The sequence below is a fragment of the Python bivittatus genome, unplaced genomic scaffold, assembly GCF_059951505.1.
Source record: "Python bivittatus isolate LINGU-HERP-01145 unplaced genomic scaffold, Pbiv_v1 ctg000090_np1212, whole genome shotgun sequence".
Taxonomy (NCBI): Eukaryota; Metazoa; Chordata; class Lepidosauria; order Squamata; family Pythonidae; genus Python; species Python bivittatus.
Genome location: NW_028277046.1, coordinates 4,200,486 through 4,221,632, shown reverse-complemented (window position 1 = coordinate 4,221,632; position 21,147 = coordinate 4,200,486). Strand labels below are relative to the sequence as shown.

Sequence of the window (21,147 nt, the reverse complement as noted above, 5' to 3'; positions counted from 1 at the left end):
CGATCTCAGGGTGAGATTGAGAAGTTGGGGGGAAAAACCTCACTCCTGTATTGTTCTCGAGAGAAATGCGTGGCTGGATCTAGGAAGTCAAAATACTGTGTAAGCATCGCCCTTTTCTTTTTTCTCACCCCTCTTTCTTCCCGGCCTCCCAGACCCCAAGTTGAGTTGAAGAAAACCAGCCTCTGCCTCCCTGCCCTTGGAAGTACAAAACAAGATTCTTGCAACCACAGACGGAGGGAGAGCCGAATTCTTTGCCAAGGAGAAATTCCACCTCCGTGACTATGGATAAATGCAGAGCAGCAGATAGAGAAAAAGAGAAAAGTTTTTTGGGGGGGCCCGGTTCCTTGGGGGCAGCCATCGCTCAAACCCCACTGTCATTTTTTGGGCTCAGTCAGCGTTGCACGCCTGCATAAAGGGACATACTTCCCTATGCACAGGCCAGCTAACATACAACAGGCGTTGGCAAGCATGGCGCCTCCCCACATCCCCGGCCCGGGTTGCCATGGACTTGTACATAAACACCCCACGCAGCAAGGCGATCCTTCATTTTGCTGGCTGGCGTGCATGTTTGGGTGTCTGGAAGGGAGCACCAATAAAATATTCGCTCTTCCCACCCAGCCGAAAAGTCTTCCCGGGGCCCTCGACAAGCCTAACACAAACCACATTCCATCCGCGGCTGGAACGGGAGGCCTTGTATGGACAGAGACGCTGTTCCGCCAGCCCCCCCCAGTTAATCTGTCCCATTTCAATTGATATCGCTCTTGCAAATATTGAAAAAAAACCCCAAAGACGCTTAAGCGTTTTTTTTTTTCTCTCGTGGTTGCATAGGAACCAACAAAATATTTCTGCAACCTGGAGGAGATTTGCAGAAAATAGCCCGGTGCTTCTCATTTTTCTCGAAAAAAAAAAAATGTTTCCTTGGAGCCAGCCCGCTTTGCTCCTTTTCGAAGTCCGAAGACTGGATTCGCCCGTGGCTTTGTGCCGGATTGCAGAATAAGCCACCGCGGTGGAGGTGAGTGAGTTCTTTGCTGCAACGGTTTGCAAGCCACGATGAACGGGCGTCTCCCCCACCAAACAAACCACGTTAGAGCTGGGCATGGTGTGAAAAATGCCCGGACGAGTCACAGCTCCTTTGCACGTCTGCATGAACGTCCTGGTTTCGTCCAATAAAGGAGAAACAACAATCTAAAAATGGGATTTTCTTGTTCTCGAGGGGTGCAAATCATGTTTGAATCCTTTGTAATCTCTGAATCATTGGAAAGACCCACGTCCCCTCTGTCTTCAGGCAGTTGAGGACTTAAAGAATATTCTTTTAATGGAAAATTAAAGCAAAGCGCCTTAACCCTTAACTCCCTCCGCGTGCGAGATGGACAGCCACAGACTTCCACTGTTAATAAACTTTTATTTCGGTTTCGTTTCATTTTCATTGGGGTACTAATGCTCTACAATCAACCAGGGAGAAACCAGGGAGAGGTTTAAAAACTGTACAAGCCAGACACACCCAGGAGGTGGATAAACGGAAGGAAGGGGAGAAGAAAGAGTACAGACAAACGGGAGAAGTGCCTGAATCTCAGTGTGAGTGGAAGAGGGGATCCAAGACAATTAAAAATGCTCGGCTCTGCACACATTAAAACTCTGTGCAATTTTTAAAGTGTTCCACTTGCAACAAATTTGGGTTTTTTCCCCCTTTGTTTAAAAAAACGGAGAAGCCCATGAAGATCTCCTCCCAAATCTTACTTTGGCACCAGTCGTGTGCTTAAAACAAAACAAGACATAATAATAATAACCTCTAGCCTATTTGTCTTCTCTTCATTTAAAACAAATTACAACTCCCTACAGCAGCATGTCTTAAAAACATCGACAACAAAAATCCAGCATCCTTTTACATTCAAAACATGGCAATATGTATATGTACATATCTATATCTATATATTAACATTTCCCCCCTCCAAACAGATTAGCCCCATGTACCAACACACATCAAACAGAAGCACACACCTTTACACAAATCCGGTGGGAGGGACGCCGACGAGAGAAAACGCTTCTTCCACCTCCATTAGGTTAATAAAATATGTGCAGAGTAAATCTCTTGGAAGGCAGTATCAAAGTTTGTCAACTCGGTAAACGTTCTCCCTTTGGTGGTTGGATCAAGGATATCTGCTTTTCTAGATCCGCACGCTCCTGGCAGATTGCAAGGCTCGACCAACCCAGAAAGTAGAGGATGGTGGCTAAGCGTGACCCCCCAACCGAAGAGCTGGTCGCTTGCCAGCAGCTGTATGTTAGCTTGGCTAGACGGGAAGTGGGATTTAGTCTGATGGCACACCGGGAATCCAAGATGGAACTTGGTTAGCCAGCTAAACCGCCTTCCATGCCTTCCCACAACGGCCCCCCTTCAAGCCGAGATTCCTGACACCCCAATCTCCAGCCAGCTGCGTGGGGGAAACTCGTGAGCGGTTGGTGGTTCCTCCACATCTGGAAAGGAAGAATTAGGAACGATGGTTCTAGAAAGCAGGTGGGTTCTTCGTGCGGGCAGAGGACGTTCCCCCCCGGATATTCCTTTCATCCCAAACTTTCAAGTATTTTCTCCAGCAAGAGGCGGGGGCGAGCAACGCAGCATCGAGGCCGGGCGATTCCGTGGGCATCAAGGCACGGTGGTGAACCACTGAGCATAATGCAGGAAAAAAACAACGTGCATAGGATCAGGCCATGGAAGGATCTCTCCCCACGGGTGGCTCGCTGCTTCCCCATCACCATCATTCGGGCCTCGTCCATTTTCCTGCGGACAGATCGGGCCGCTCGCCCAGTTTGAGTCTCTGCGCCACCTCCAGCGCGGCCGAGCCACTGAGCCTTGCCCGCTCGATGAAATTCTGCAGGACCAGCCGCCTTTCGTGGGCTGGTGGGGAGCGGGAAATTAAACGACAACACGGAAAGGTTGGCTGGAATCTTTTCCAGAAAATCCCACGAGGATCTGATCTTCGAAAGACAGGGATTTCCGCCCCCCCGCCGCCTGGGCACAGTGACAGGGCACGGAGCAAATTTTTTAAAAAACGGGCGGGGAAGGGCCGTGCGAGTAAGGGGGAGCCCAAGATTTTTGTCTAAACGAATCCAACACTGTTTGCTCCGCGCAAGAGGCTGTCCTTCCAGCGTCCACGGGGGTCACTGGTAGAGAAGGTAATTTTTGAGAGATTTGGGCAAAGGCAGCGTAGGGATCTCACTCAGCCGGTTCCTGCCCAAAGTGAGGCGCACCGCACGCCGGCAGAGGTCCATCAGCGGTAAAGGCTCGGCTGCAAGGGAAACAAAGCCAGAATTAGCACCGCGCACAGACCTGAAACTTGCACAGACACGCTGAGCTCTTTCAGCGAGCCCATCTGTAGGTTGGGTATAATCCAAACGGACAAACGTGATCCAGATCACGGGCAAACAGGCTCGGATTTGGAAATGGCTCTTCCCGTTCAGCTTCGTCCCAGAGGCCAATTTGCCTTTTTTTAACTTGCTGGAACTAGACTGGCCTTCATCCCAGACAGTGTTTCTCAACCGCAGCAACTTGAACATTCTGTGGACTTCAACTCCCAGAATTCCCCAGCCAGCATGCAGAATTCTGGGAGTTGAAGTCCACACGTCTTCAGGTCGCTGCGGTTGAGAAACGCCGCTCTAGGATATCCATCAGCACAGAGCCAAACTGCAACGCGAAGTGCAGAAGAACCCCTTTCGCTCTGAAAAGTTGCATGCTTTTTTTCCCGAAAGCCCCCCAAATCTCACCTCCGCTAGACCCAGAGAGCCCCAAGGCTGCCAAAAGAGGAATCCTTCAGCCCCTCTGGCACCTCTCCCCGAGTCCCAGACTTCCAGAGGGGCTAAGATGCCACAGGTGAAACTAAGTCACGCCTGGGATGTCCCTGCGCAGCTGGAGAAGGTCCCCGGTTGTGTTTCTAATGCTTCTCCCTGTATCCTTGAACTAGCCTGGTTTGAGCACGGCCAGCTTCTTGACCGCCACAGGCCTTACGAACATAGTTTTGTCTACGACACCGACTGGGAAATTTAGCTGAGCTGGGAGGAAAAAGCAGCCCCGGGGCACGGTAGCTCGGGAGCGATTCTGACCTTCGCATTCCCGAGAAAATGTCATCCTGTTGACAAAGTTTCTCTAACTCATCCCCGTGCAAAGCCAGCGAGCAGGCAGGACACCTGCAGCCGCCTGAACAGGCGACGTCACAAATATCGGCAATTAAACCTCTTTTTGCAGTGACTTATTTTCCAGCTGCCGTTTCCTCCCCAGACAGATTTTCCAGCGTCGGTTGCCAACGCCAAGCCTCGATCACGCAAAGTGACGGCTGGGCGGCTCGGGAGAGCCCTGAGCAGCATTCAAGGGTCAGAATGGTGCGCCCCGATTTGGGGTGCTTGGGCTCCTCGGAGACGTGGGTGCCAATAGAGAGCTTCAACTGGAGGCAAGGGTGCCTCTGAGCCTATTCAAAGTGCCCTCCTTAGTTTCCGTAAGAGTTTAAGGTAGGACTTAGCCAGCATGCTCATGAGGACGGTGAGCGGTCCCAAAAACTCCCTGCAAAGTCGCATGGATTCAGAAGCCCTGAATGAATTGCTCAGGAAAGCCTGTTTAAGATTTCACTAACTTTTCTGCCGGGAATTCTGTCCTTTTTGGAAATCACCCCGACCGGCAGGGCAATGAATGGCGAATGTGGGGTGGTCTTCTCTAAGGAGAGGACGGGAACAACCCGTCCAAGCTTGACACTGATCCAAGAGGGAAAACAAAGTTACTAGATCTCAAGGTTGCAGAGAAGAGTTGGAGCAAAACCCACCTTTGCACTCCCTCGCCTGGGCAGAATTCTCCTCGCCCTAGGCGACCAGCTCCACAGCTACTCTGAATTGCTGAGAAATGCAATGTTACCCCCCAAAAGAGACAAAAACAGAATCCTGGCTGGGAGGGTGGGGGACAGCCTCCCCGCGGTGCCTTCTAGGAAACAGGCATCGCAAAGGTCGCCATTTTGTGAAGGCGACCGCGAATCCCCAAAGCTCGCCACGTGCCCCCTTCCCAGGGTTTTGCCGCCCTGCGAGAGCGGAAATCCTCTTTCTCTCCAGATTGCGAGGAAACAGCTCAAGATTGAGGCTGCTCCGCTTCCTCTGCCAAAAAACCCATTTTGCAAGGGGATAATAAAACCCACTCGGGTTGCCAAGCGCTCGCAGCTGAAACCCAAGAACCGACAAAGATTGTGCCACACACCAGGAATAAAAAGAGAGAAGCAGATGAATCAAAGGCCGGAGAGATTCTCGAGACTTATGACTCAGCACCTGGTCTCAAACTCTTTATCACGAACAGGAATTTAGCCGTCTGCTTCCAGATAAGCCAGCAGGCCCATCGGCTGCTGCATTTTTTAAACGTGTCCTCACAAAAAGCCACGGATGCCAGGGTTTCAGAGGAGCCAAAAACATTTCTTGGTTAGTTTCCCTCTTCCACAAAGTCTGGCTTCTCCTCCCCGATGAAAATCGGAGCCCCAGTTTGTATGGGAGCCCCAAGAAGCAAAAAAAAATCCAGCCAGCCTTGAGTTTCTGCATAATTCGTGTTTCCCAGCTGGCTAGAGATCAGCTCTGAGCAGGAGATCACGCAGAGACCAACAGGCACCCCCTTCTCATGCAACACGCGCTGCTCGGGTTCCCCTGGAAGTCATACAAGGAGCCCATCACGCTCGGTGTATGAAAGGAGGAAGGCGACCAACTTCTCCAGCAAAAGCTGGTCGACAGGGAAATGGCGGGGAACGAGAACTCATGCAGAGGGGCAACAGGCAGCCTCCTCTGAAGACGAACCGGTGAAGGAGCACAAAGAATGGATTCAGTTATCCCGAACAGAGGCCAAACTGAACGACGGTCGTAAGCAGAGGCACGCAGACCACAAACCCCCCCAAAGGAAAAAGACTTACGGTCAAGGCCGTTCAAGTATCGCATCTGAATTTCGCAGTGTCCCCACACAGCGCTCACCACCGGATAGAGCTTCTTCCCTTTCAGCCCCCGGAAGGCCACGCCCATGTACTGTCCGTCAACGATGAAGCTCAGGGTGCCGTCGTCCATGTCCAGCACCACCAAGAACGAATCCGGCACGATGAACGTCTCGTCTGGCTCCAGAAACGCCGGGTAGGTCTTGCTCGCCTGGTTCTTCCCGTCGTGATAGAGCCGGTTCCGGCCCAGATCCCAGCCCCAAGACTCGTGGTTGTTCCCGATGAGCGTGGTGTACCCCACGGAGTGCAAGGGGGCCTCGGCCGTGGCCACGCCCACCACCGCGTGGGTCCCCCGCTGCCTCATCGCCCACGTGATCTGCCAGACGTGAAGCCCGCGCGTGTAGCCCACTTTGCCCCGGATGGCGTCGGTGCTCTGGGCCACCGGGTGCCGGTGGAAGATCAGCTTGTTGTCCTCCTTCACGAAGACGTTGAGCGAGCGGTCGTCGTTGTTCCACGAGTGCAGCAGCTGGACCTCGTAGGAGACCGCCGGCATGTCCAGGAGGAGATCGAGCCGAGCCGGCTTGCCGTAATCCAGCCCTTGGAGCTCCTGCTTCAACGGCCGGCACACGGGGTCCCGCATGTCCACCGTCTTGATCCCCCCCGTGACTTTCTGCCCCATGGCTCAAGGTCCCCGGTCACCTCTTCATCAACTCTCGGCGACGGTCACCCGGCGGGCGAGCCCACCGCTCCGAGACCTCGCCCAGACGCTGCCGCAGCCGCTCAACAGCACCTAATCGGGCGGAAAAGAAAACAAGGGGAAGAGTTAAACATTAAAACAGGAGGCCGCGGGTGGCTTTGCGAGGGGGAGCCGAGAGAAAGCCAGTCCTGTCCCATCGATCCCAGGATGAAAAGGGAGAAACAACAGGGAGGGCGTTAACAGAATGGAACATCTGCCACCAGTATCGATTGGAAGCCTCCAGATGTTCCAAGCTGAATGTCTTTCACGCCACGTTCCGAAGTTCCACGTTCTGCATGCAAGACCTGGCTTGCTTCGTCACCCTGGGAGGAGGAAGGGGGGAAGGACGCTCTGGGCTACCAGCCCCATCATCCTCTTCCAGGGGGCCGAGAGGGATGGTGTTCGGCTGGGGGCAAGCCCAAGTGGAGGACCCCAACCAGCCCACTCTCGCCCTGGAGACGGTTCAACCGCGTGACGCCCCGTTCTTCAGCCGCGAAAACACGGAGATTCAATTCAGTTCAACTTAATCAAGGTAGACTCCAACCAAGATGTACTCTGCACATGCTCGGGAGCCTCTGGGGAGCAGAGATGTTGCAAAACGTTCTCACGAAGAGAGGCGGGTTTTTCATCTCGCAAGGAAGGCGGATGGGAAGGACAATTCTCCGCATACTGCGTGGGATCCCTGGCAGAGCACAGATGCCCGAGCAGAAATGGCCCTTTTGGGGTGGATGAAGAGGAAAAGATAGCCAAACGCCTTTCAAAACTGGAGAGAGCGGAAATTCGCTTTCTAAGAAACATTTTTTAAAAAGCGCTTCCTGGGATGAACCGCCCCACTGAAGTCCTGCCAGCCGCAGACTCGTTAGTCATGGAAAAAAATTGTGGGGTGTGAATCAGGTTCTGTGTTAATGCTTACACAACACACACGTATGAAACCTAAGGGTGGAAAAAGTACAGTATGGGAGCAAACTGGGGAAGGGGAGTTTAATTTCACGCAAGAGCATCAGTACAGAAAAAGGAAGACCAACTCAGGTGAGCGTTTGTGGATCGCGCATTGCCCCCCCTGCTTTTTAAAAGATTTTTCACACTCTGACAAACTCTTTTCGCTCTATCAATCCCCCCCCCGATTCTGCTCTACACCTCAGGCTTTTGAGGCGTACAGACCGGATCCTGAGCCGTTGATTGCAAAGGGCCCCTCTTTTGGCATAAGGACTAGAAACTTGGCCTTGTGCTCTATGGGGTAATCCAAAGCGGCTGTTTCAGGAAGCCAACCCTGGAAGGCTGACACGATTTGCTGGGCTCCCGCAGACTGACGCTTGTTCCCTTCCACCGAAGCAACGTCTGCGAGGAGGAGGATGTTGTGAATCTGCAGGCTCAGACACAAACTGATTTTGGTGGTTAAGCTTGGCTCGGTGACTTCCTTTGCAAGCTCAAATAAAAAAAAAAAAGTCTAAATGTAATCATCGAAGCAACTGCAAACGAACTGAGGCTAAACCCGGCTGTGTACAACTGAGCAAGGAAAAGAGAGAAAGAGAACTGGACGTTCCTTTGCAGCTCCAATTGGCGGAGGGGGCCCGTTGCCCCTCTGCATGATTCTTTGCTCCTGGCTTTGGGCACCAGGGTGAAAATAGCACTGGCGCATCTCTACAATAAACCGGCCACCTTCTTGTATCCGCTCCCCCCGGTCAAGATTCTGGGCACATTTTAATTGGAGCCACCGAGCGCCATTCACAGAGCACCTAAAAGGCCATCAAGTCCAACCCCTTGCTGCCCCTACGGCCATCCAGCCTCTGTTTGAAACCCTGCAGTGAAGGCCAGGAAACCCGGGTCGGAGTCTTGCAAACTCCATGCCGGATTCTGGAGCTTCCTTTTCCATTCAGATGGAAACCAAACCTTTCCTACCGGGGTTCGGGCTGCCTTCATTCAGCAAAGGAAGGGGAGAAAACCCCAAACCTCTTTGCCAATTCACACAACCAAGCCGGTTCGCCACCTTTGCGCCACGAGGAGCAGCTCCGCGTGAATTGCAGCCTGCTCCATTTCTGCTTCCATGCACTGTGTGAACCCAGACAACGGGTTCATTCGACAAGCAGGGTCAGGAAACCCACAAGTGTTTCCGAGAGCAGGAAAAGGGGACAGCAGGAGTCAGAGCTGAGGGGTTTCCCCTTTTGGGGGAATTCTTAAGAAGTGGATTAAGCAACGCTTTTCCGAACAGCAAACCAACCACCCTGCTTTAAAGGCAAGCCAAGTTGGGAAAAAAAGAAAAGAAAAAACTCTTTTAAGTCATAAGTGACAAAGGACAGATCCGCTCCCTTCGAGGCCGAAGCCTCCAGGCATTGCTGGACACCGGGAGAAGAGAAAAGTCATTTTCCCACCTTCACTACGATTTTACTTCCAACTCTGAAAATTGCAAATGCAGAAGAAAAAGCAAGCGGCGCTTTCAGCCTCAGTCTTCCCATCTGTGGTATGGGCCCAGGCAAAAACCTCCAAAATTACAGTAGTGAATACTCAAAAAAAAAAAAAAAATCACTTCTATTCTGCACTCGAAGCAGCTCAGGTTTGAGAATGGGCTGATTAACCCCCATTTTTCCCCACCACACTGCAACAAGAGATTTTTCTGATATCTCATTTTTCTCCTTTCAGATGCTTTTCCTTTTCCACATCCACACAGCGAGAAGGGAGACACCGATGTATATTTCGCAAACATCTCAAAAGGAGAAAGAGCATCTGGCCAAGAGCAACTGAAATTTTGAATCTTGCAGCTTTCCAGTCCCTGGTGAGGAAGACTGAGCCTCCTCACGGGGCATGCCATCCAGTTTTGTAATCACTCTGTCCTGGTTCAGACATTGAAATGGAACCCCAAAACCACTTCTGCTAATTTGGGAACTTGCACAATGGCGGTTTGGTCGGTAAATCATGACTGCGGAAAGCGTTCAGTTTGTGTCAGATAATTCAAGAGAGAAACTCCCACCCCAACAGCTGAAATGTCGTCAAAGCTCCATTTTACCTCCCCCTAAATATAATATATTGTAATATAACTATAAAATCACCTTTCTAGCAAGGAAATCTTCGAGTGAAGAGCAAACCACCATTTTAAGGCACTAGGAACGGATTTTTAAAAAATTGAAAACTAAGCCAAACAATGTAAGTTTTTTAAAGTCAAAGAATGAGGGAAAAAACCTGTTTTCTGCTCTAGCAGCGCTGGAAGCAGAAAGGACAGACTATTTGCCAGAGCTGAGTCTCGGGGATTTATTTCAAACACTGGGGATCTCCTTCCTGCACCCCAAAAGGCTATCCAAGGTTTCCGCAGGCTGGCTCTGAGATATACACTTTCTACATGCAGGGACGGTGGCCGGGGGCGCCTGAGAAACGCCGCGTGCGGAGACGTAATCGGCCAGAGGAAGGAAAAACTCCGCTCGGTCTTCCTCTGTTCAGAACAGGCTGTTCTTTGGAAAAACGGGAAAAAAAATGCGAGAAAGAGGGTCGGAAAAACCGCCGTGGGGCTATTACATAATGGAGCATTTGCAAGCTGCGTTTCCCCAAATCTCTGCTAGCCGAGAGATGCTCGGTTGCGAAACGAGGGGGGGAAATAGGTAAGGTAGCAGATCGGAGGAAGCCTGGACTGGCTTTGGGCTCCCACCTGGACACCCCAGCTGAAAAAGCAGCCTTGCGCTTCCACGCTCAGCCACTGTTAAACCTCAGATGCCCGAAGTCCCATCATCCACACCCTCCCTGCCCCAAACAGCGTCGGCTTCTACCGACCCAGAATTCTTGTGGTGGTGAGTTCCACGGTCCTAACAAGGCAGCGGCGAAGCCGAACGCGCGCCGAGGGCTGGGAGAGCAAAGCAGGAGAGGGTTAACGGCTGTTGAATCACGGTGACTCACAGGTTGGCTATTTAATTACCCGTGCAAAGCTTTGGGAAGATCCATCACGCCTGTTTCTCACACGCCCGGGGATTCCAATGCGCACCGGCCACTTCCATTCCAGCCGTGAGACCGGATCAAAAGGATGATTCAAGGCCAGCAAAACATGCCACAAGAGCCGATGCTTTAAGTGCGAATCGGCAATACCTTCCCGGCTGAGGGCGAGGCCTCTGGAGGCAGCCCGGGAGCAAACACGGAGCCACACTTGCCAAACGAGGGTGCAAAACCCACGTGCAAGGCCCAGCCTGTTGGAGGACCCTGACGCCAAGGCCGCTGCTTTGAAACAATCAGCGTGCGGGGCTCTGCACACCCCCTGCTGTTTCCCCCTTTTCACTCCCACACCCCTTAAACGTGTGCAAGAATGCACGTGTTGCACACGCAGAGCGCCATGCTTTTGATACCAGCTGTATTGGTATCAAAAACTAGGCTGCATCCCCGAAGGGCCCCGAGACAGAAAAAATGAGCTCTCTGCAAGTGAAAAATTCAACTAGGACAAAAATCTCCACGCTGGGCAAAAGCCACCCTTTCATTCCTACCGCCCGGCCCCACAATGCCCACTTCAACTAAAAAACGATGCCAGTTTCTCCTCCGGGTCGGCGTGACCACCCAAAGCATCAATTAACCAAAGAATCCAGAATCGGCCCCAAAGTCACCAGACTGAAAACCGACCCAACAGGGCACGATGCTCAAACGCCGGGCGTTGGGCACGCCGTCGTCCTGCCGGAGCATATCCTGCAAACAGACCTGGGGGGGGGATTGGGAAGGCAGAATCGCAGAAAAATGAATAAGCTGATGAAACTCCCAAGCTGCTCCCAAACAGGTTTCGGGGCGTCGCTTTGCAGACACCGGCTTAAGCAAGCGTGGAGCGTTTAATCTCGTGCATCAAACTGGGAAGGAGTCAGGTTATTATCAGCAACACGCTCGTGTATGGGGCATGTGAGTTTTTGGGCACACGCCTCCTCCCGTCAAAAGCCAACTTGAGCAAATCGGCTGACCCGTCTGTGCTTTCCCTGGCCATAAAGGGAAGGTGTTTCCTGCTCCAGTTCGCTAGATTTCCTTGGGGTCTCTCATCCACCTACCAACCAGACCCGACTGTGCTGCCTTCTAGCAAGAAATTCCTCCGGGAAACCTCCTGGCGTGGCTAAGCCCAATAAAGAGGAAACTTAATATTTTTAACGTGTTCAAGGAGAGGCACGCCAGGTGGCGGGACCCAAACCCTCCATTCTGCTCATTTATGTCCAAATCAGCAGCACATTTCTTGCATCGCATTCACACCTCACGTCCCCTCCCTGGAGTTCGCATCTCAGCTTCTCAAGAACGCCGCACATTCAGGACATCCCCAGCGGCCAGAGGTTCCACTACGATGCCCAGGACGCCATGCCAGCAGTGCAGGACGCTGGGAAGGGCAGGCCAGCACCTTCTACAGCCACGAAGCCCTCCCCTTCTTTCCAGATTTCAAATAAATCCCCCCTAATTCTAACCCTTCCCGCATCGACGCTGGAGATCAATTTGCAGGCGTTAAAAAAAAACACTTATTATCCCTTATTTGTAGTGAATTAGTGGAAAGTTACTCCTGGAAAAGCGCCCAACTCCCTAACACGTGGACAGGGTTATTAGCAATAATTATTACTTCTGATACCTGCTTCTCATTCCTCAGCAAGACCGCAGCCTCTCTGTGCCCACTGAGGTTTCCCACACGCAGAGACGTAGCTTGGCTCACTCACCGACATCCTGGAAGCCGTGGGAAGCAGTCCCACACATCTCTGACGGGTTCCCCGTTTGCCGAGGCACAAATCAGCATGGGAATACATCAACACCACCAACCATTTGCCCATCAAACCGATCTTGGCAGGATGAATCTGGGGAGCTCAGGGCATGGTTCCAAAACCATGTTTCAACACAGGGGTGTGCGTGTATGTTGTTGAACCGGATTTGGCAGAGGATGATGGGCAATGCAAAAGCCAGCGTATGTTTCCTTGTCTGTGTCCAATGCTGACAGTTTTATGGAATAAAAAAAAATCTTGATATATATATATATATATATTCCTCGTTTAGCAACTGCCTCATTTAACGACCGTTCACAGTTACGACAATGATGTTGCGACCGACCCTTGCGTTGATGACCTTTGCAGGTCTGTAAAGCAAAGGAAAGCCGAAGGAAGATAGTAAACACAGTTGCAGTTTCACTTAGCGACCGCTTTGCCTAACTTTCGGTTAACAACCAAATTCACTTTGCTTGAACAACCAAATTCGTACATGTATGAATTTTTCAATACAGTAAAAATATGCAAAACAGAAAAAGAGAAGAGGAATGAAAAAAGAAGAAAAAATACAGTTTTGCCTTCTGCCTTTCTTTCTATCGAGTAATTATCTTATTCTTCTCGCCATCTCCGGCCCTTTCTAATCCCCAGATCATCAATGCAATCTCCTCTTCTTACAACAACATTAAAAAAAAAAAAAATTCAGACCTAAAACCGGTAGCTTAACCACAAGGGTTCGGTTACACAATCAGAAAGGTGTTTTTAAACCAAGCACAGCCCTTACTAGTTTCGTAGCATTTTTAATATCAGGTTAGGAAAAGGATGCAGAAGAAAATCCGGACTGAAATGAAATGCATCTCAGCGCAGAGACAGGCAAAACAACGACCTCCAGTTTTGTGGATGACGCAAGGCAGAAACATCTTGGTTTGCCCCCATCTTCTCCATCAAACAGAGTTCGGGCCCTCGCTCTGAGCAAGCCACCTCTCTCGGCAGAGCTGCGTCCTCCTAAGCGTGTCAAAGTTAACCACCAAATGCAAATTCCCACTCCGCCTGGCTTTATTCATCGACAGCCAAAGAAGAAAACAAAGTTTCTAGTCCTCAATACACCACTTACAGGCCCCCCTTCTCCAAACAGCAGCCGAGGATTTCAGCAACAACTGCTTTCTAGCAAGTCAGAACACACAATGGTTGCGTGGATGAGAACAAGACTTTGGGATCGGCTTAAAGACGCTTCACGCATTTCCACCCGGGCGTTTCCGACAGAAATAGATGCAAACTTTTAAGTGGGATAGCCCACCAGGAAGAGAACGATTTGGCCGCGAGCAACCCCATTCCAAGAAGCGGTTCAAAATTCTCATTTTTGCTCCTGTTCTGGAAAGAAGGGGGCCAGTGAGTCCCAGCACTGCAGGCAGTGAAGATAATTTGAAGGTTAAATTAAAAAAAAAAAGACATTTGTCCCAAATCTGGCCAGGATGGCTATCCGGGTTCCCTCTTCTCATTTATTCCATGCTTCTTACTGTAAATGTTGCATTTCGAGCAAGGATGTGTTTGTTTTATGCTCTGGGAAAACACACACGCACAGAGGCTGGTGTTTGCCTGCAGATTTGGGAAGGTGACCATCTTGGTTTCTGAGTCAAGTCGCTAGTCCCTAACAATCTCAACCGTCATCCAAAGAGCGAACCTTCTGCAAAAAGGCCGGAGGAACCAGCATAGGGTGGAGCTGAACCCGCAAAGCCCATTCGGAGAAAGAGGAAGCAGAGTGATGGAAACAGAAAAGGCGGGAGGAAAGAAGAAATCTCCAGATTCTTAGCTGGTGGTGTTTTTTTAAATCATGGCCCAAGTTCATCTTTTAAACATTTCCCAAACCTCCCGTCAACGTGCCCGTGGAATTCCTGCTCCGATTATTTATTTGCTCTATTCACACAGCAAATAAATCTCGCAAACAAGTGACTCCGGGTGGCGTACCACGAAGCTAAAAACAATACATAAATATATATACAATTATTAACATTATTAAAAAAAACATAAGAGGCATAAGCTAAGAAGAAAAATAAAATATTAAGCAAAGAGCAGGTGTCAGTTACACTGGAGCATCTCAATGAGGTGACAAAATTATGTTAATCGGGTCTGTCTCAACCCCGTGATTTCCAAAGGCTGCCTGAAATGCCCTCCCTCCATTCCTGCTTAAATCACGGCTTATTCATAAACAAGAATCAATTGATTTTTAAAGGAAGAATCAGCCTGTTCCGCATGCAAAATTAATGCGGAGACCGGCCGTAAATTCAGCAGCTGATGGCCGATGACGCAGCATTGAGTTCAACAGAGCAAGGCCGCAGTGTGGTTAAAGCTTTCTACAACCCTAGATTTTATCATGGTTTAAGAGATTACCCGCTCCAACCCCACCTAGATTCACAATTTTCACCACACTGGGGTTGCTTAAGTGGCTAGGATCATGCATCAGAAATAGCCCAACCAAAACTCCCAGCATCCTCCACTACTGCCCACACTTTCTAAGAATGCTGGGAAGTGTAGTTCAGCAACATCTGGCCGATGCTTGACTTATATACTGTACTCTTGGTGCTGCAAACCACAATTCCTAGCTTTGCTCCTCCTGTCCAGCCAAACCAGGCTTGGTAACCCAGTTCACTTAGCCCCGTTTCAATCTAGGGAAGGTGGCAAAGCAGGTTTGTTCAAAAAGGGCTTGGTGTCCCATCTGCGGAAACAAGCATGCCAAAATGTCATTTTGAGCTTCCTTTGCTACAGGGGAGCAACATGTTTGGTGAGAAGGCCCAGGCAGGGTACATATTACTCAGCGGGACTTCCGGCTGCCACCCAGACCACGCAAACCCCGAACTGAATGTGCCAAGCTGGGGCACCTCCCCAAACCCGAAGGAAATAAAACGCCCAGGGCTCACGTGCGGCCGAAAGAAAATTGCATAATTAGACTTCGACGTTGGGCAACTTCGTCGCAAAAATTGAAGCTGAGAAACTAAGATGACCACAACACCGGGCCCCGGGAGAGGGGAACCCTCTTTGACTCCGCCAAATTAAATCCAGGCCCGCGTTAAAATTCAGCAGAAATGGGTGGCAGGTTGGAGGGGAAGCCTCTCTCTCTCAAGCTGATCCTTCTCCGCCTCCTACATTTCAAAGTTTGGAACAGTTTTCTGCTGAACTTCAGGTGGGGTTGAGCCTCAAGAGTCTGCCTTTCTGGCCCTCCAAATAAAAATATTTGATTCTTCTTTGCATAAAGCAAGTGGCCCGGGCAAACACGATGAGCAAACATCGCCTGGGTCACCGTATCACAAGATGTCATGGTTCGTTTCTTATTTCTTAAACTACAGTTGGCTAAGTCAACAAATCAGGGGGCCTGGCTGATGTATTACGGCGTCTTCAAAATGCACCTTAGGGCACCTTGGGCCAAAGCAGGCACCCTCCTGCTCGACTTTTCAATCTGTTTCATTACCCCAAGAGTATTTGTGATTCTCTATACCAGCCCAGCGCAAACAGACCAAGACGCGTTCGTTCCTTCGGTTCCCCCAACGGCAGATCCTAGAAGATGATCAAGGAAAGTCAACAGTGTCTAGAGTTTTTCGAACCCGAACCCAACATCTGTATAACAGGAGCCCGCATCACCCGTGCAGAACAATCCTGTGCGCTGTCTTGGCGCACGGGGGCCCATCCCGTCCCCGCGCACAGCTTGCACATCTGGAAGTGCCAGGCTGCAAAGCCAATTCTGGGTTTGCGTGGCATGGGGCACTGCCATGCGTTTGTGGGAAAAGCTGAGTGTCATCTTGAAGGGAGCAACCCTGGGTGCATTCGTACCGGCTCAGCGCAAGAAGCGGGACTCGAAACGACTTAGCATCGCTAAGAAAGCCACCACGGGTGCCTTCAGACGGCTCGCTCGAAGTGATCTGGGCCAGGAGGACGGAGACCCCAGTCAGGCCTACGCGGACCTACCTGCATCCAGATCGAGCAACCACGGGCATTTGACTAAGCGGGTTGAGAGGCGTCCAAAACAGCCGTGTACAGACAGCGTCCAATTTTGCAACGAAAGCCTGCTTAGGTTAGGATCAGCCGATCTGGGACAAGCAAAAGTGAGACTCCGGATCCATTTTGTCCACCCCAAACCAGAACGCGTCCACACGTGGCTCGCCACATCTGGATTTGCAGGGAATTTTGTCAGCCCCACGTCCTCCGGAGCAATCCTTGCGTTTTAATCCAATTCTGTTCTAAAAGGGGGACTTCCGCAACCCGAATGGCAACATTCCAGCTGCCCTGATGCTGCTGGACTCCAACCCCCATCATTCCCAGCTACCTCTGAAGGACATGGCTTCCCCGCCTTCATTCTGCAGGCCAAGCCCTCTTTATTTTCTCTCCCTTCCAAAACACGATCCTAAACAGGACAGAAGAAAACCCAGAGCAGTGACTCATACAGAGAGGCAACAGGGAAACTCCTCCAACATTTTGGACTTCACAGAGGATGTGACTGCAGCCAGCAACGGCTTCGCTAGCTGTCTTTGTAAACCATGGCTTAGCATGCCACAGGAACTAACTTAACTCAGAGTTTCTTGCTGATAAAAACCCCATGGCTCCCGGTCTACTAAAAATCCCTTTTTGCTCTGATACGAATAGGGCAACTCTTTCATCTGTAGGAACACCACCCTCGCAAAGGAGGATCTCACTGGACTGGGAATGATGGGTGTGGTAATCCAAGGCACCTGGAGCCAAATGGCTGGGAGGGAAAAGAATAGCCGACATTTCAAGAACTGCAATCCGCACTTCTGAATTAGGAAAACAAGGTTTTCCTAACAGCAAAAGAAAAACCACTTCTTGTTCACAGGTGAGAAATAGTGCTCCTATTTTCCAGCATTCATCTGCTCTTGCAAGCCAGAGTTTGCTTTAACAGTGGTTTGTGGGGCCCAAATTGCCTGGTTCGCACAACACAGCAGCCTGAAGCAAGGCTTTGTCACCCTGCTGGATCTCAGCCTAGCCTACCTCAAGGGATCTCAGGAAGAAAATTAATCACGATCACACATGCTGCCTGTCAATCAATAAATCTGGGACACTCACATCAACGGCTTCCAAATAAACCACAACTGGTGGGGCCCACCCGTGGCACAAAGCGGTGGCTTCTATCAACCATATTTTGGCAAATGAGCCGTGATAGATAAGGTTCACCCAGCTGTTTTAATCATGGTTTGATGAATAAACCAGAAGGAATAGGCCCCCACACCAAATCTTGCCTTTGCATGACACAAGATCGGGCCAAGAGAGGCGATGCAGTATTCCTATTTATATAAATATTCACCTTTAGCACATAAATGTGCTAAAGCAAAGGAGTGGCGTTTGTCTCAACTGTAGAATGGAACTACACAGCTGGAAGCCCATTTCTGGCACAGAGTGTTCGGACTTCGCATGACTTAAAAAAAAAAGTCCGTAACGGACTACCTTGCAAGGCAGTTGTACTGCACACAGCAAGCTGTTACGAACCGGCTCATCCAGCCGTGACTCGCACGGGTGAGGCTGGTTTAAACTGGAGGCCTGCCACTTCCCATCTTAGTCGCCCATATGCTATGCAGCCCCGGAAAAGCTAATTGTTAGCAGAAACTAAAAGGGGACCAGCTCTATCTTAGCAAGGCCCCAAGGCAGAGGAAAGGCTCTAACCACTAGGCCTTCCAGCGCAGCGACCCTTTTTAAAATGTTTTGATGGCTTTGAAAGGGCTGCGGATTTCAGACTCAAACGCCAGTCCCGAGGCTTGGCGAAACACCAGGCGAAAATATTCCTTTTTCCTTCCCTTTTCACAGCCTCGTATTTGCATATGCTGCTGAACCTAGAGCCCCGGGGGGGAAAAAAGAAACAGGATCCTGAAGATGATGCATTGAGGAGAGCGATGCAGACAAAGAGGCAAAGTTATGCAAGGAGGAGCAACTCCGCCCCTCCCTTCTCAATTCCACCCAGGAACTCAATCAGAGGTACTGCAGACAAGCTTCAGACTCCCTTCTTCTTTAACAGGAGTCTGCCATACAAAACAGCTTTTTACTCGCCCAATACGTCATGCACTGGATTCACCAGCCAAGACTTTTCATACATGCAGTTGCTCATGTTTAATCGGCTCTGTTCTTAAAGCCTTAGCATGCCCTAAAGTGGTCATAGCACAGAAGGGAGGGGAGGTCATCTTATTCCCTCCCTAAAAAGTTTCCAGAGACTGAGGGGGGAATTTTGCAGGATTTTCAAACTGCTGCATCTCCCAGCCTCCCGACACCGGATTCACACAACCCACAGACCCAGGTCAGGGGGAAATCGGGAGCTGCCTTGCGTGGCCCAAAGCTTGGCTAGCTTTAGTCCCTCTCTGGCTTAGGGTTCAAGGGTTGTGTGAACCCTGGAATGGGTTAACTGGGTAACCCCACCAAGCAGGCAGGGAGGCTGAACAGCCCCCCAAGCCGCCCCCCAACTAGACATCAAAGTTTGCACCTCAACTCCCTGGGGGCCACCCGGAGCTACTCTTCCGGATGAAGAGCAGAAAGCTGCGCCGTTCAGAAAACCCCCAGTTCTTGGGAACGCGGCAGAGCCCCGCAAAGACCCCGCCGCCTCCCCCTCCAGGCAGGGCGCTGCACCCCGGCCCCCACGGGAGGTGGAGAGGACTGGCGCCCCGGAGGCCCACCTTCCAGGGCTGGCCACGCACCCAGGGGTATCTCCCCCCCCCCCAAATCGGGAAGCCTCGCTTTTGGGAAAGCGGCGCGTTGTCACGCTAGCCACCCAAAGCGCGCAACTGGTCGAATCCAAAGTGGGGTTTTCCGCCTGCCCTGAAGGGGTCAGCTCCTCAACCAGGGTGGGGGGAAATTACGATTTATTAATTCGCCCTCACGGCTTTGTTCTCCCTCTCCCCCCCTCTCAGGAGCGCCCCTTCTCCAATTCGCCCCGCAACCGAAGCGAAGCCTCTCCTCCCCAAACTCAATCCGGAGCAACTCCTCCCGAGCAGGACGGGAGAGGCTGCAAAGCGAAGCAGCCGCGCCAAGAGCCCCCGGGCGCCCCTGCTCACCTCCGCCGGGATCCAGCGCCGAGCACGCACGCACGCCCGCCCTGCCAGCTGCCCGGGCTGGCCTCGGGGCGCCCGCTTGGGGCACGGCAGCCGGCGAGGCGAGCGGACGAGCCCTTCCGACCGCGCGAGTGGCGCCGGGCTGGCCCCGCTCGTGGGCACGCAGCAGCAGCTCGGCCCCGCGGCTCGCCCGCAGGCCGGAGTCCGCCGCGGGGGCGCCGAGCGCTCTAATAGCAGCGCGTTGGATCACATGAGCCGCGAGCCCTCCCCGGCGCTGGCTCCGCTCCTCCTCTTAAGGGCGACCGGGCGCTGCAAGGCGGGTCCGCGGCGTGCCAGGCGCCCGCGCAAGGGAGAGCCGCGCCTTTGCGCCCGGGGGCGCGCGGGCTGGGCACGGCGTCTGCCCCGGAAGGCGGCGAGGGGCGCGCGTCGGCTCCCCCTCCGCCTCCTGCCCCGAAGGGGAAGCGAGATCGGGCGCGAGGCCTTTACTCGGGGGTAAATGCCAGGGAGAGCTGGCTTGCAAGGGGCCAAAAGGTCTCCCTCGCTTTACTGGCATATTTGTAAATAAACATCATCACACAAATGTTGCGACCTTCCATTTCCTCTTCCTCCGGGGAACTCCAGCGAGAGTTAATTAGACCACCGCTCCTTTAATTTAAATTTGGAAGGTCCCCCCCCCCCCCGCCTTCCCTGCTTTTGGCACTGAACGGTGGCAGAGTCGTATTAAAAGAACCGGCGGCTCTTAAGGTTTCCTCCCGCTGAAAAGCACGCTTCAGTGTTAACCCTGAAGCAAAACCAAAACTCCCCCGTACTGTATTGGAAATATTAAGGGCAGACGTGAACTGATCGGGCTGCACGTTTGCAAGCGTTAAACGTAAAGGGGGGGTTAAGTTTCTAGTCCCGTGCGAACGGATTTGGGAAGAAAACATGGCAGGGTGCTGTTAGCGGGTGGCAACTCTCCATACAGCATATAATCACAAGTGTTATTAAATGTATTCATCGCTTATTTGTTGCCTTAATATTCTTTTCTTCCAAAAATGCTTCCCTTTCCAGCGTTACCTGCCCACCAGCCCTCCAAGGTGGGCCCCAAGACACTTAGCAAACTGCTGGGCTGCTCTCCTTAGCAAAACCTCCAGCTTCAAGGCAGTCTATCTGCCAATGTTAAATCAACAGGAATTGGGGACAACTATGGCGGGCACCGGGTTGGGGAAGTCTGGTGTAGAGCAATGGCAGGGAAGTAGATATATATATTATGCCCATTTTATGGATGGTGTGTTAATCATGGTTGCAGCAGGGTTTTACAGACATAAGTGGAATCTACCGAGCCCAGCATCGCTCAAAGAATAAGCCATAAGACTTGTTAGTCCTTGCAACTGGGGCTGAGCTGTTCTCCTAGGAAGTGAGGAAAACCACCTTTTTCTTTCCCTTAAAAAGGTGCATTTCTTCCTGGTTTAAGGCCTTAGACAGGCCTGCAAAAACGACAGCCCCAGCTTCACGTGTATCTTCATATGTCTTTGTAACCCACCCAGAGTCCCCTATTGTCGGGGAGATGGGCGGGAGAGAAACCCAATAAATAAAAAAAAATTAAAAAAAATAAATCTTGCATTTGGGGGGAAGGCGAAACAGGTCCTGCCCTTCCCCGTTTGTGCCAATCCGGGCCCCACTCCCAGAACGAGACGGAGAGCAAAGGCTGCCCGCCCGGAGTGACACTCCCATCGTCCCCAGCCAGCTGGGGACGGGTAAAAACAGGCATTGCTAGTCAG

At 51.5% G+C, this 21,147-nt stretch overlaps 1 protein-coding gene across 1 annotated transcript; it reads right to left on the bottom strand.

Moving 5' to 3' along the window:
- Positions 1 to 1,384: 1,384 nt before the first annotated feature.
- SPSB1 (splA/ryanodine receptor domain and SOCS box containing 1) lies at positions 1,385 to 19,637 on the bottom strand. Its single transcript, XM_088136794.1, has 3 exons — positions 19,391 to 19,637; positions 5,922 to 6,726; positions 1,385 to 3,284 (listed from the first exon to the last, which is right to left on the bottom strand). Exons 2-3 carry the CDS (start codon positions 6,613 to 6,615, stop codon positions 3,157 to 3,159), a joined length of 822 nt encoding a protein of 273 aa, XP_087992920.1. The 5' UTR covers positions 6,616 to 6,726; positions 19,391 to 19,637; the 3' UTR covers positions 1,385 to 3,156.
- Positions 19,638 to 21,147: the final 1,510 nt, after the last annotated feature.

Excerpts from the sequence above, each read along its gene's own strand:
- SPSB1 (XM_088136794.1), bottom strand. The coding sequence starts at position 6,615 with ATGGGGCAGAAAGTCACGGGGGGGATCAAGACGGTGGACATGCGGGAC. Across the intron at positions 3,285-5,921 it reads ATACTTGAACGGCCTTGACC|CCGAGCCTTTACCGCTGATG; the intron begins GTAAGTCTTTTT and ends TTTCCCTTGCAG.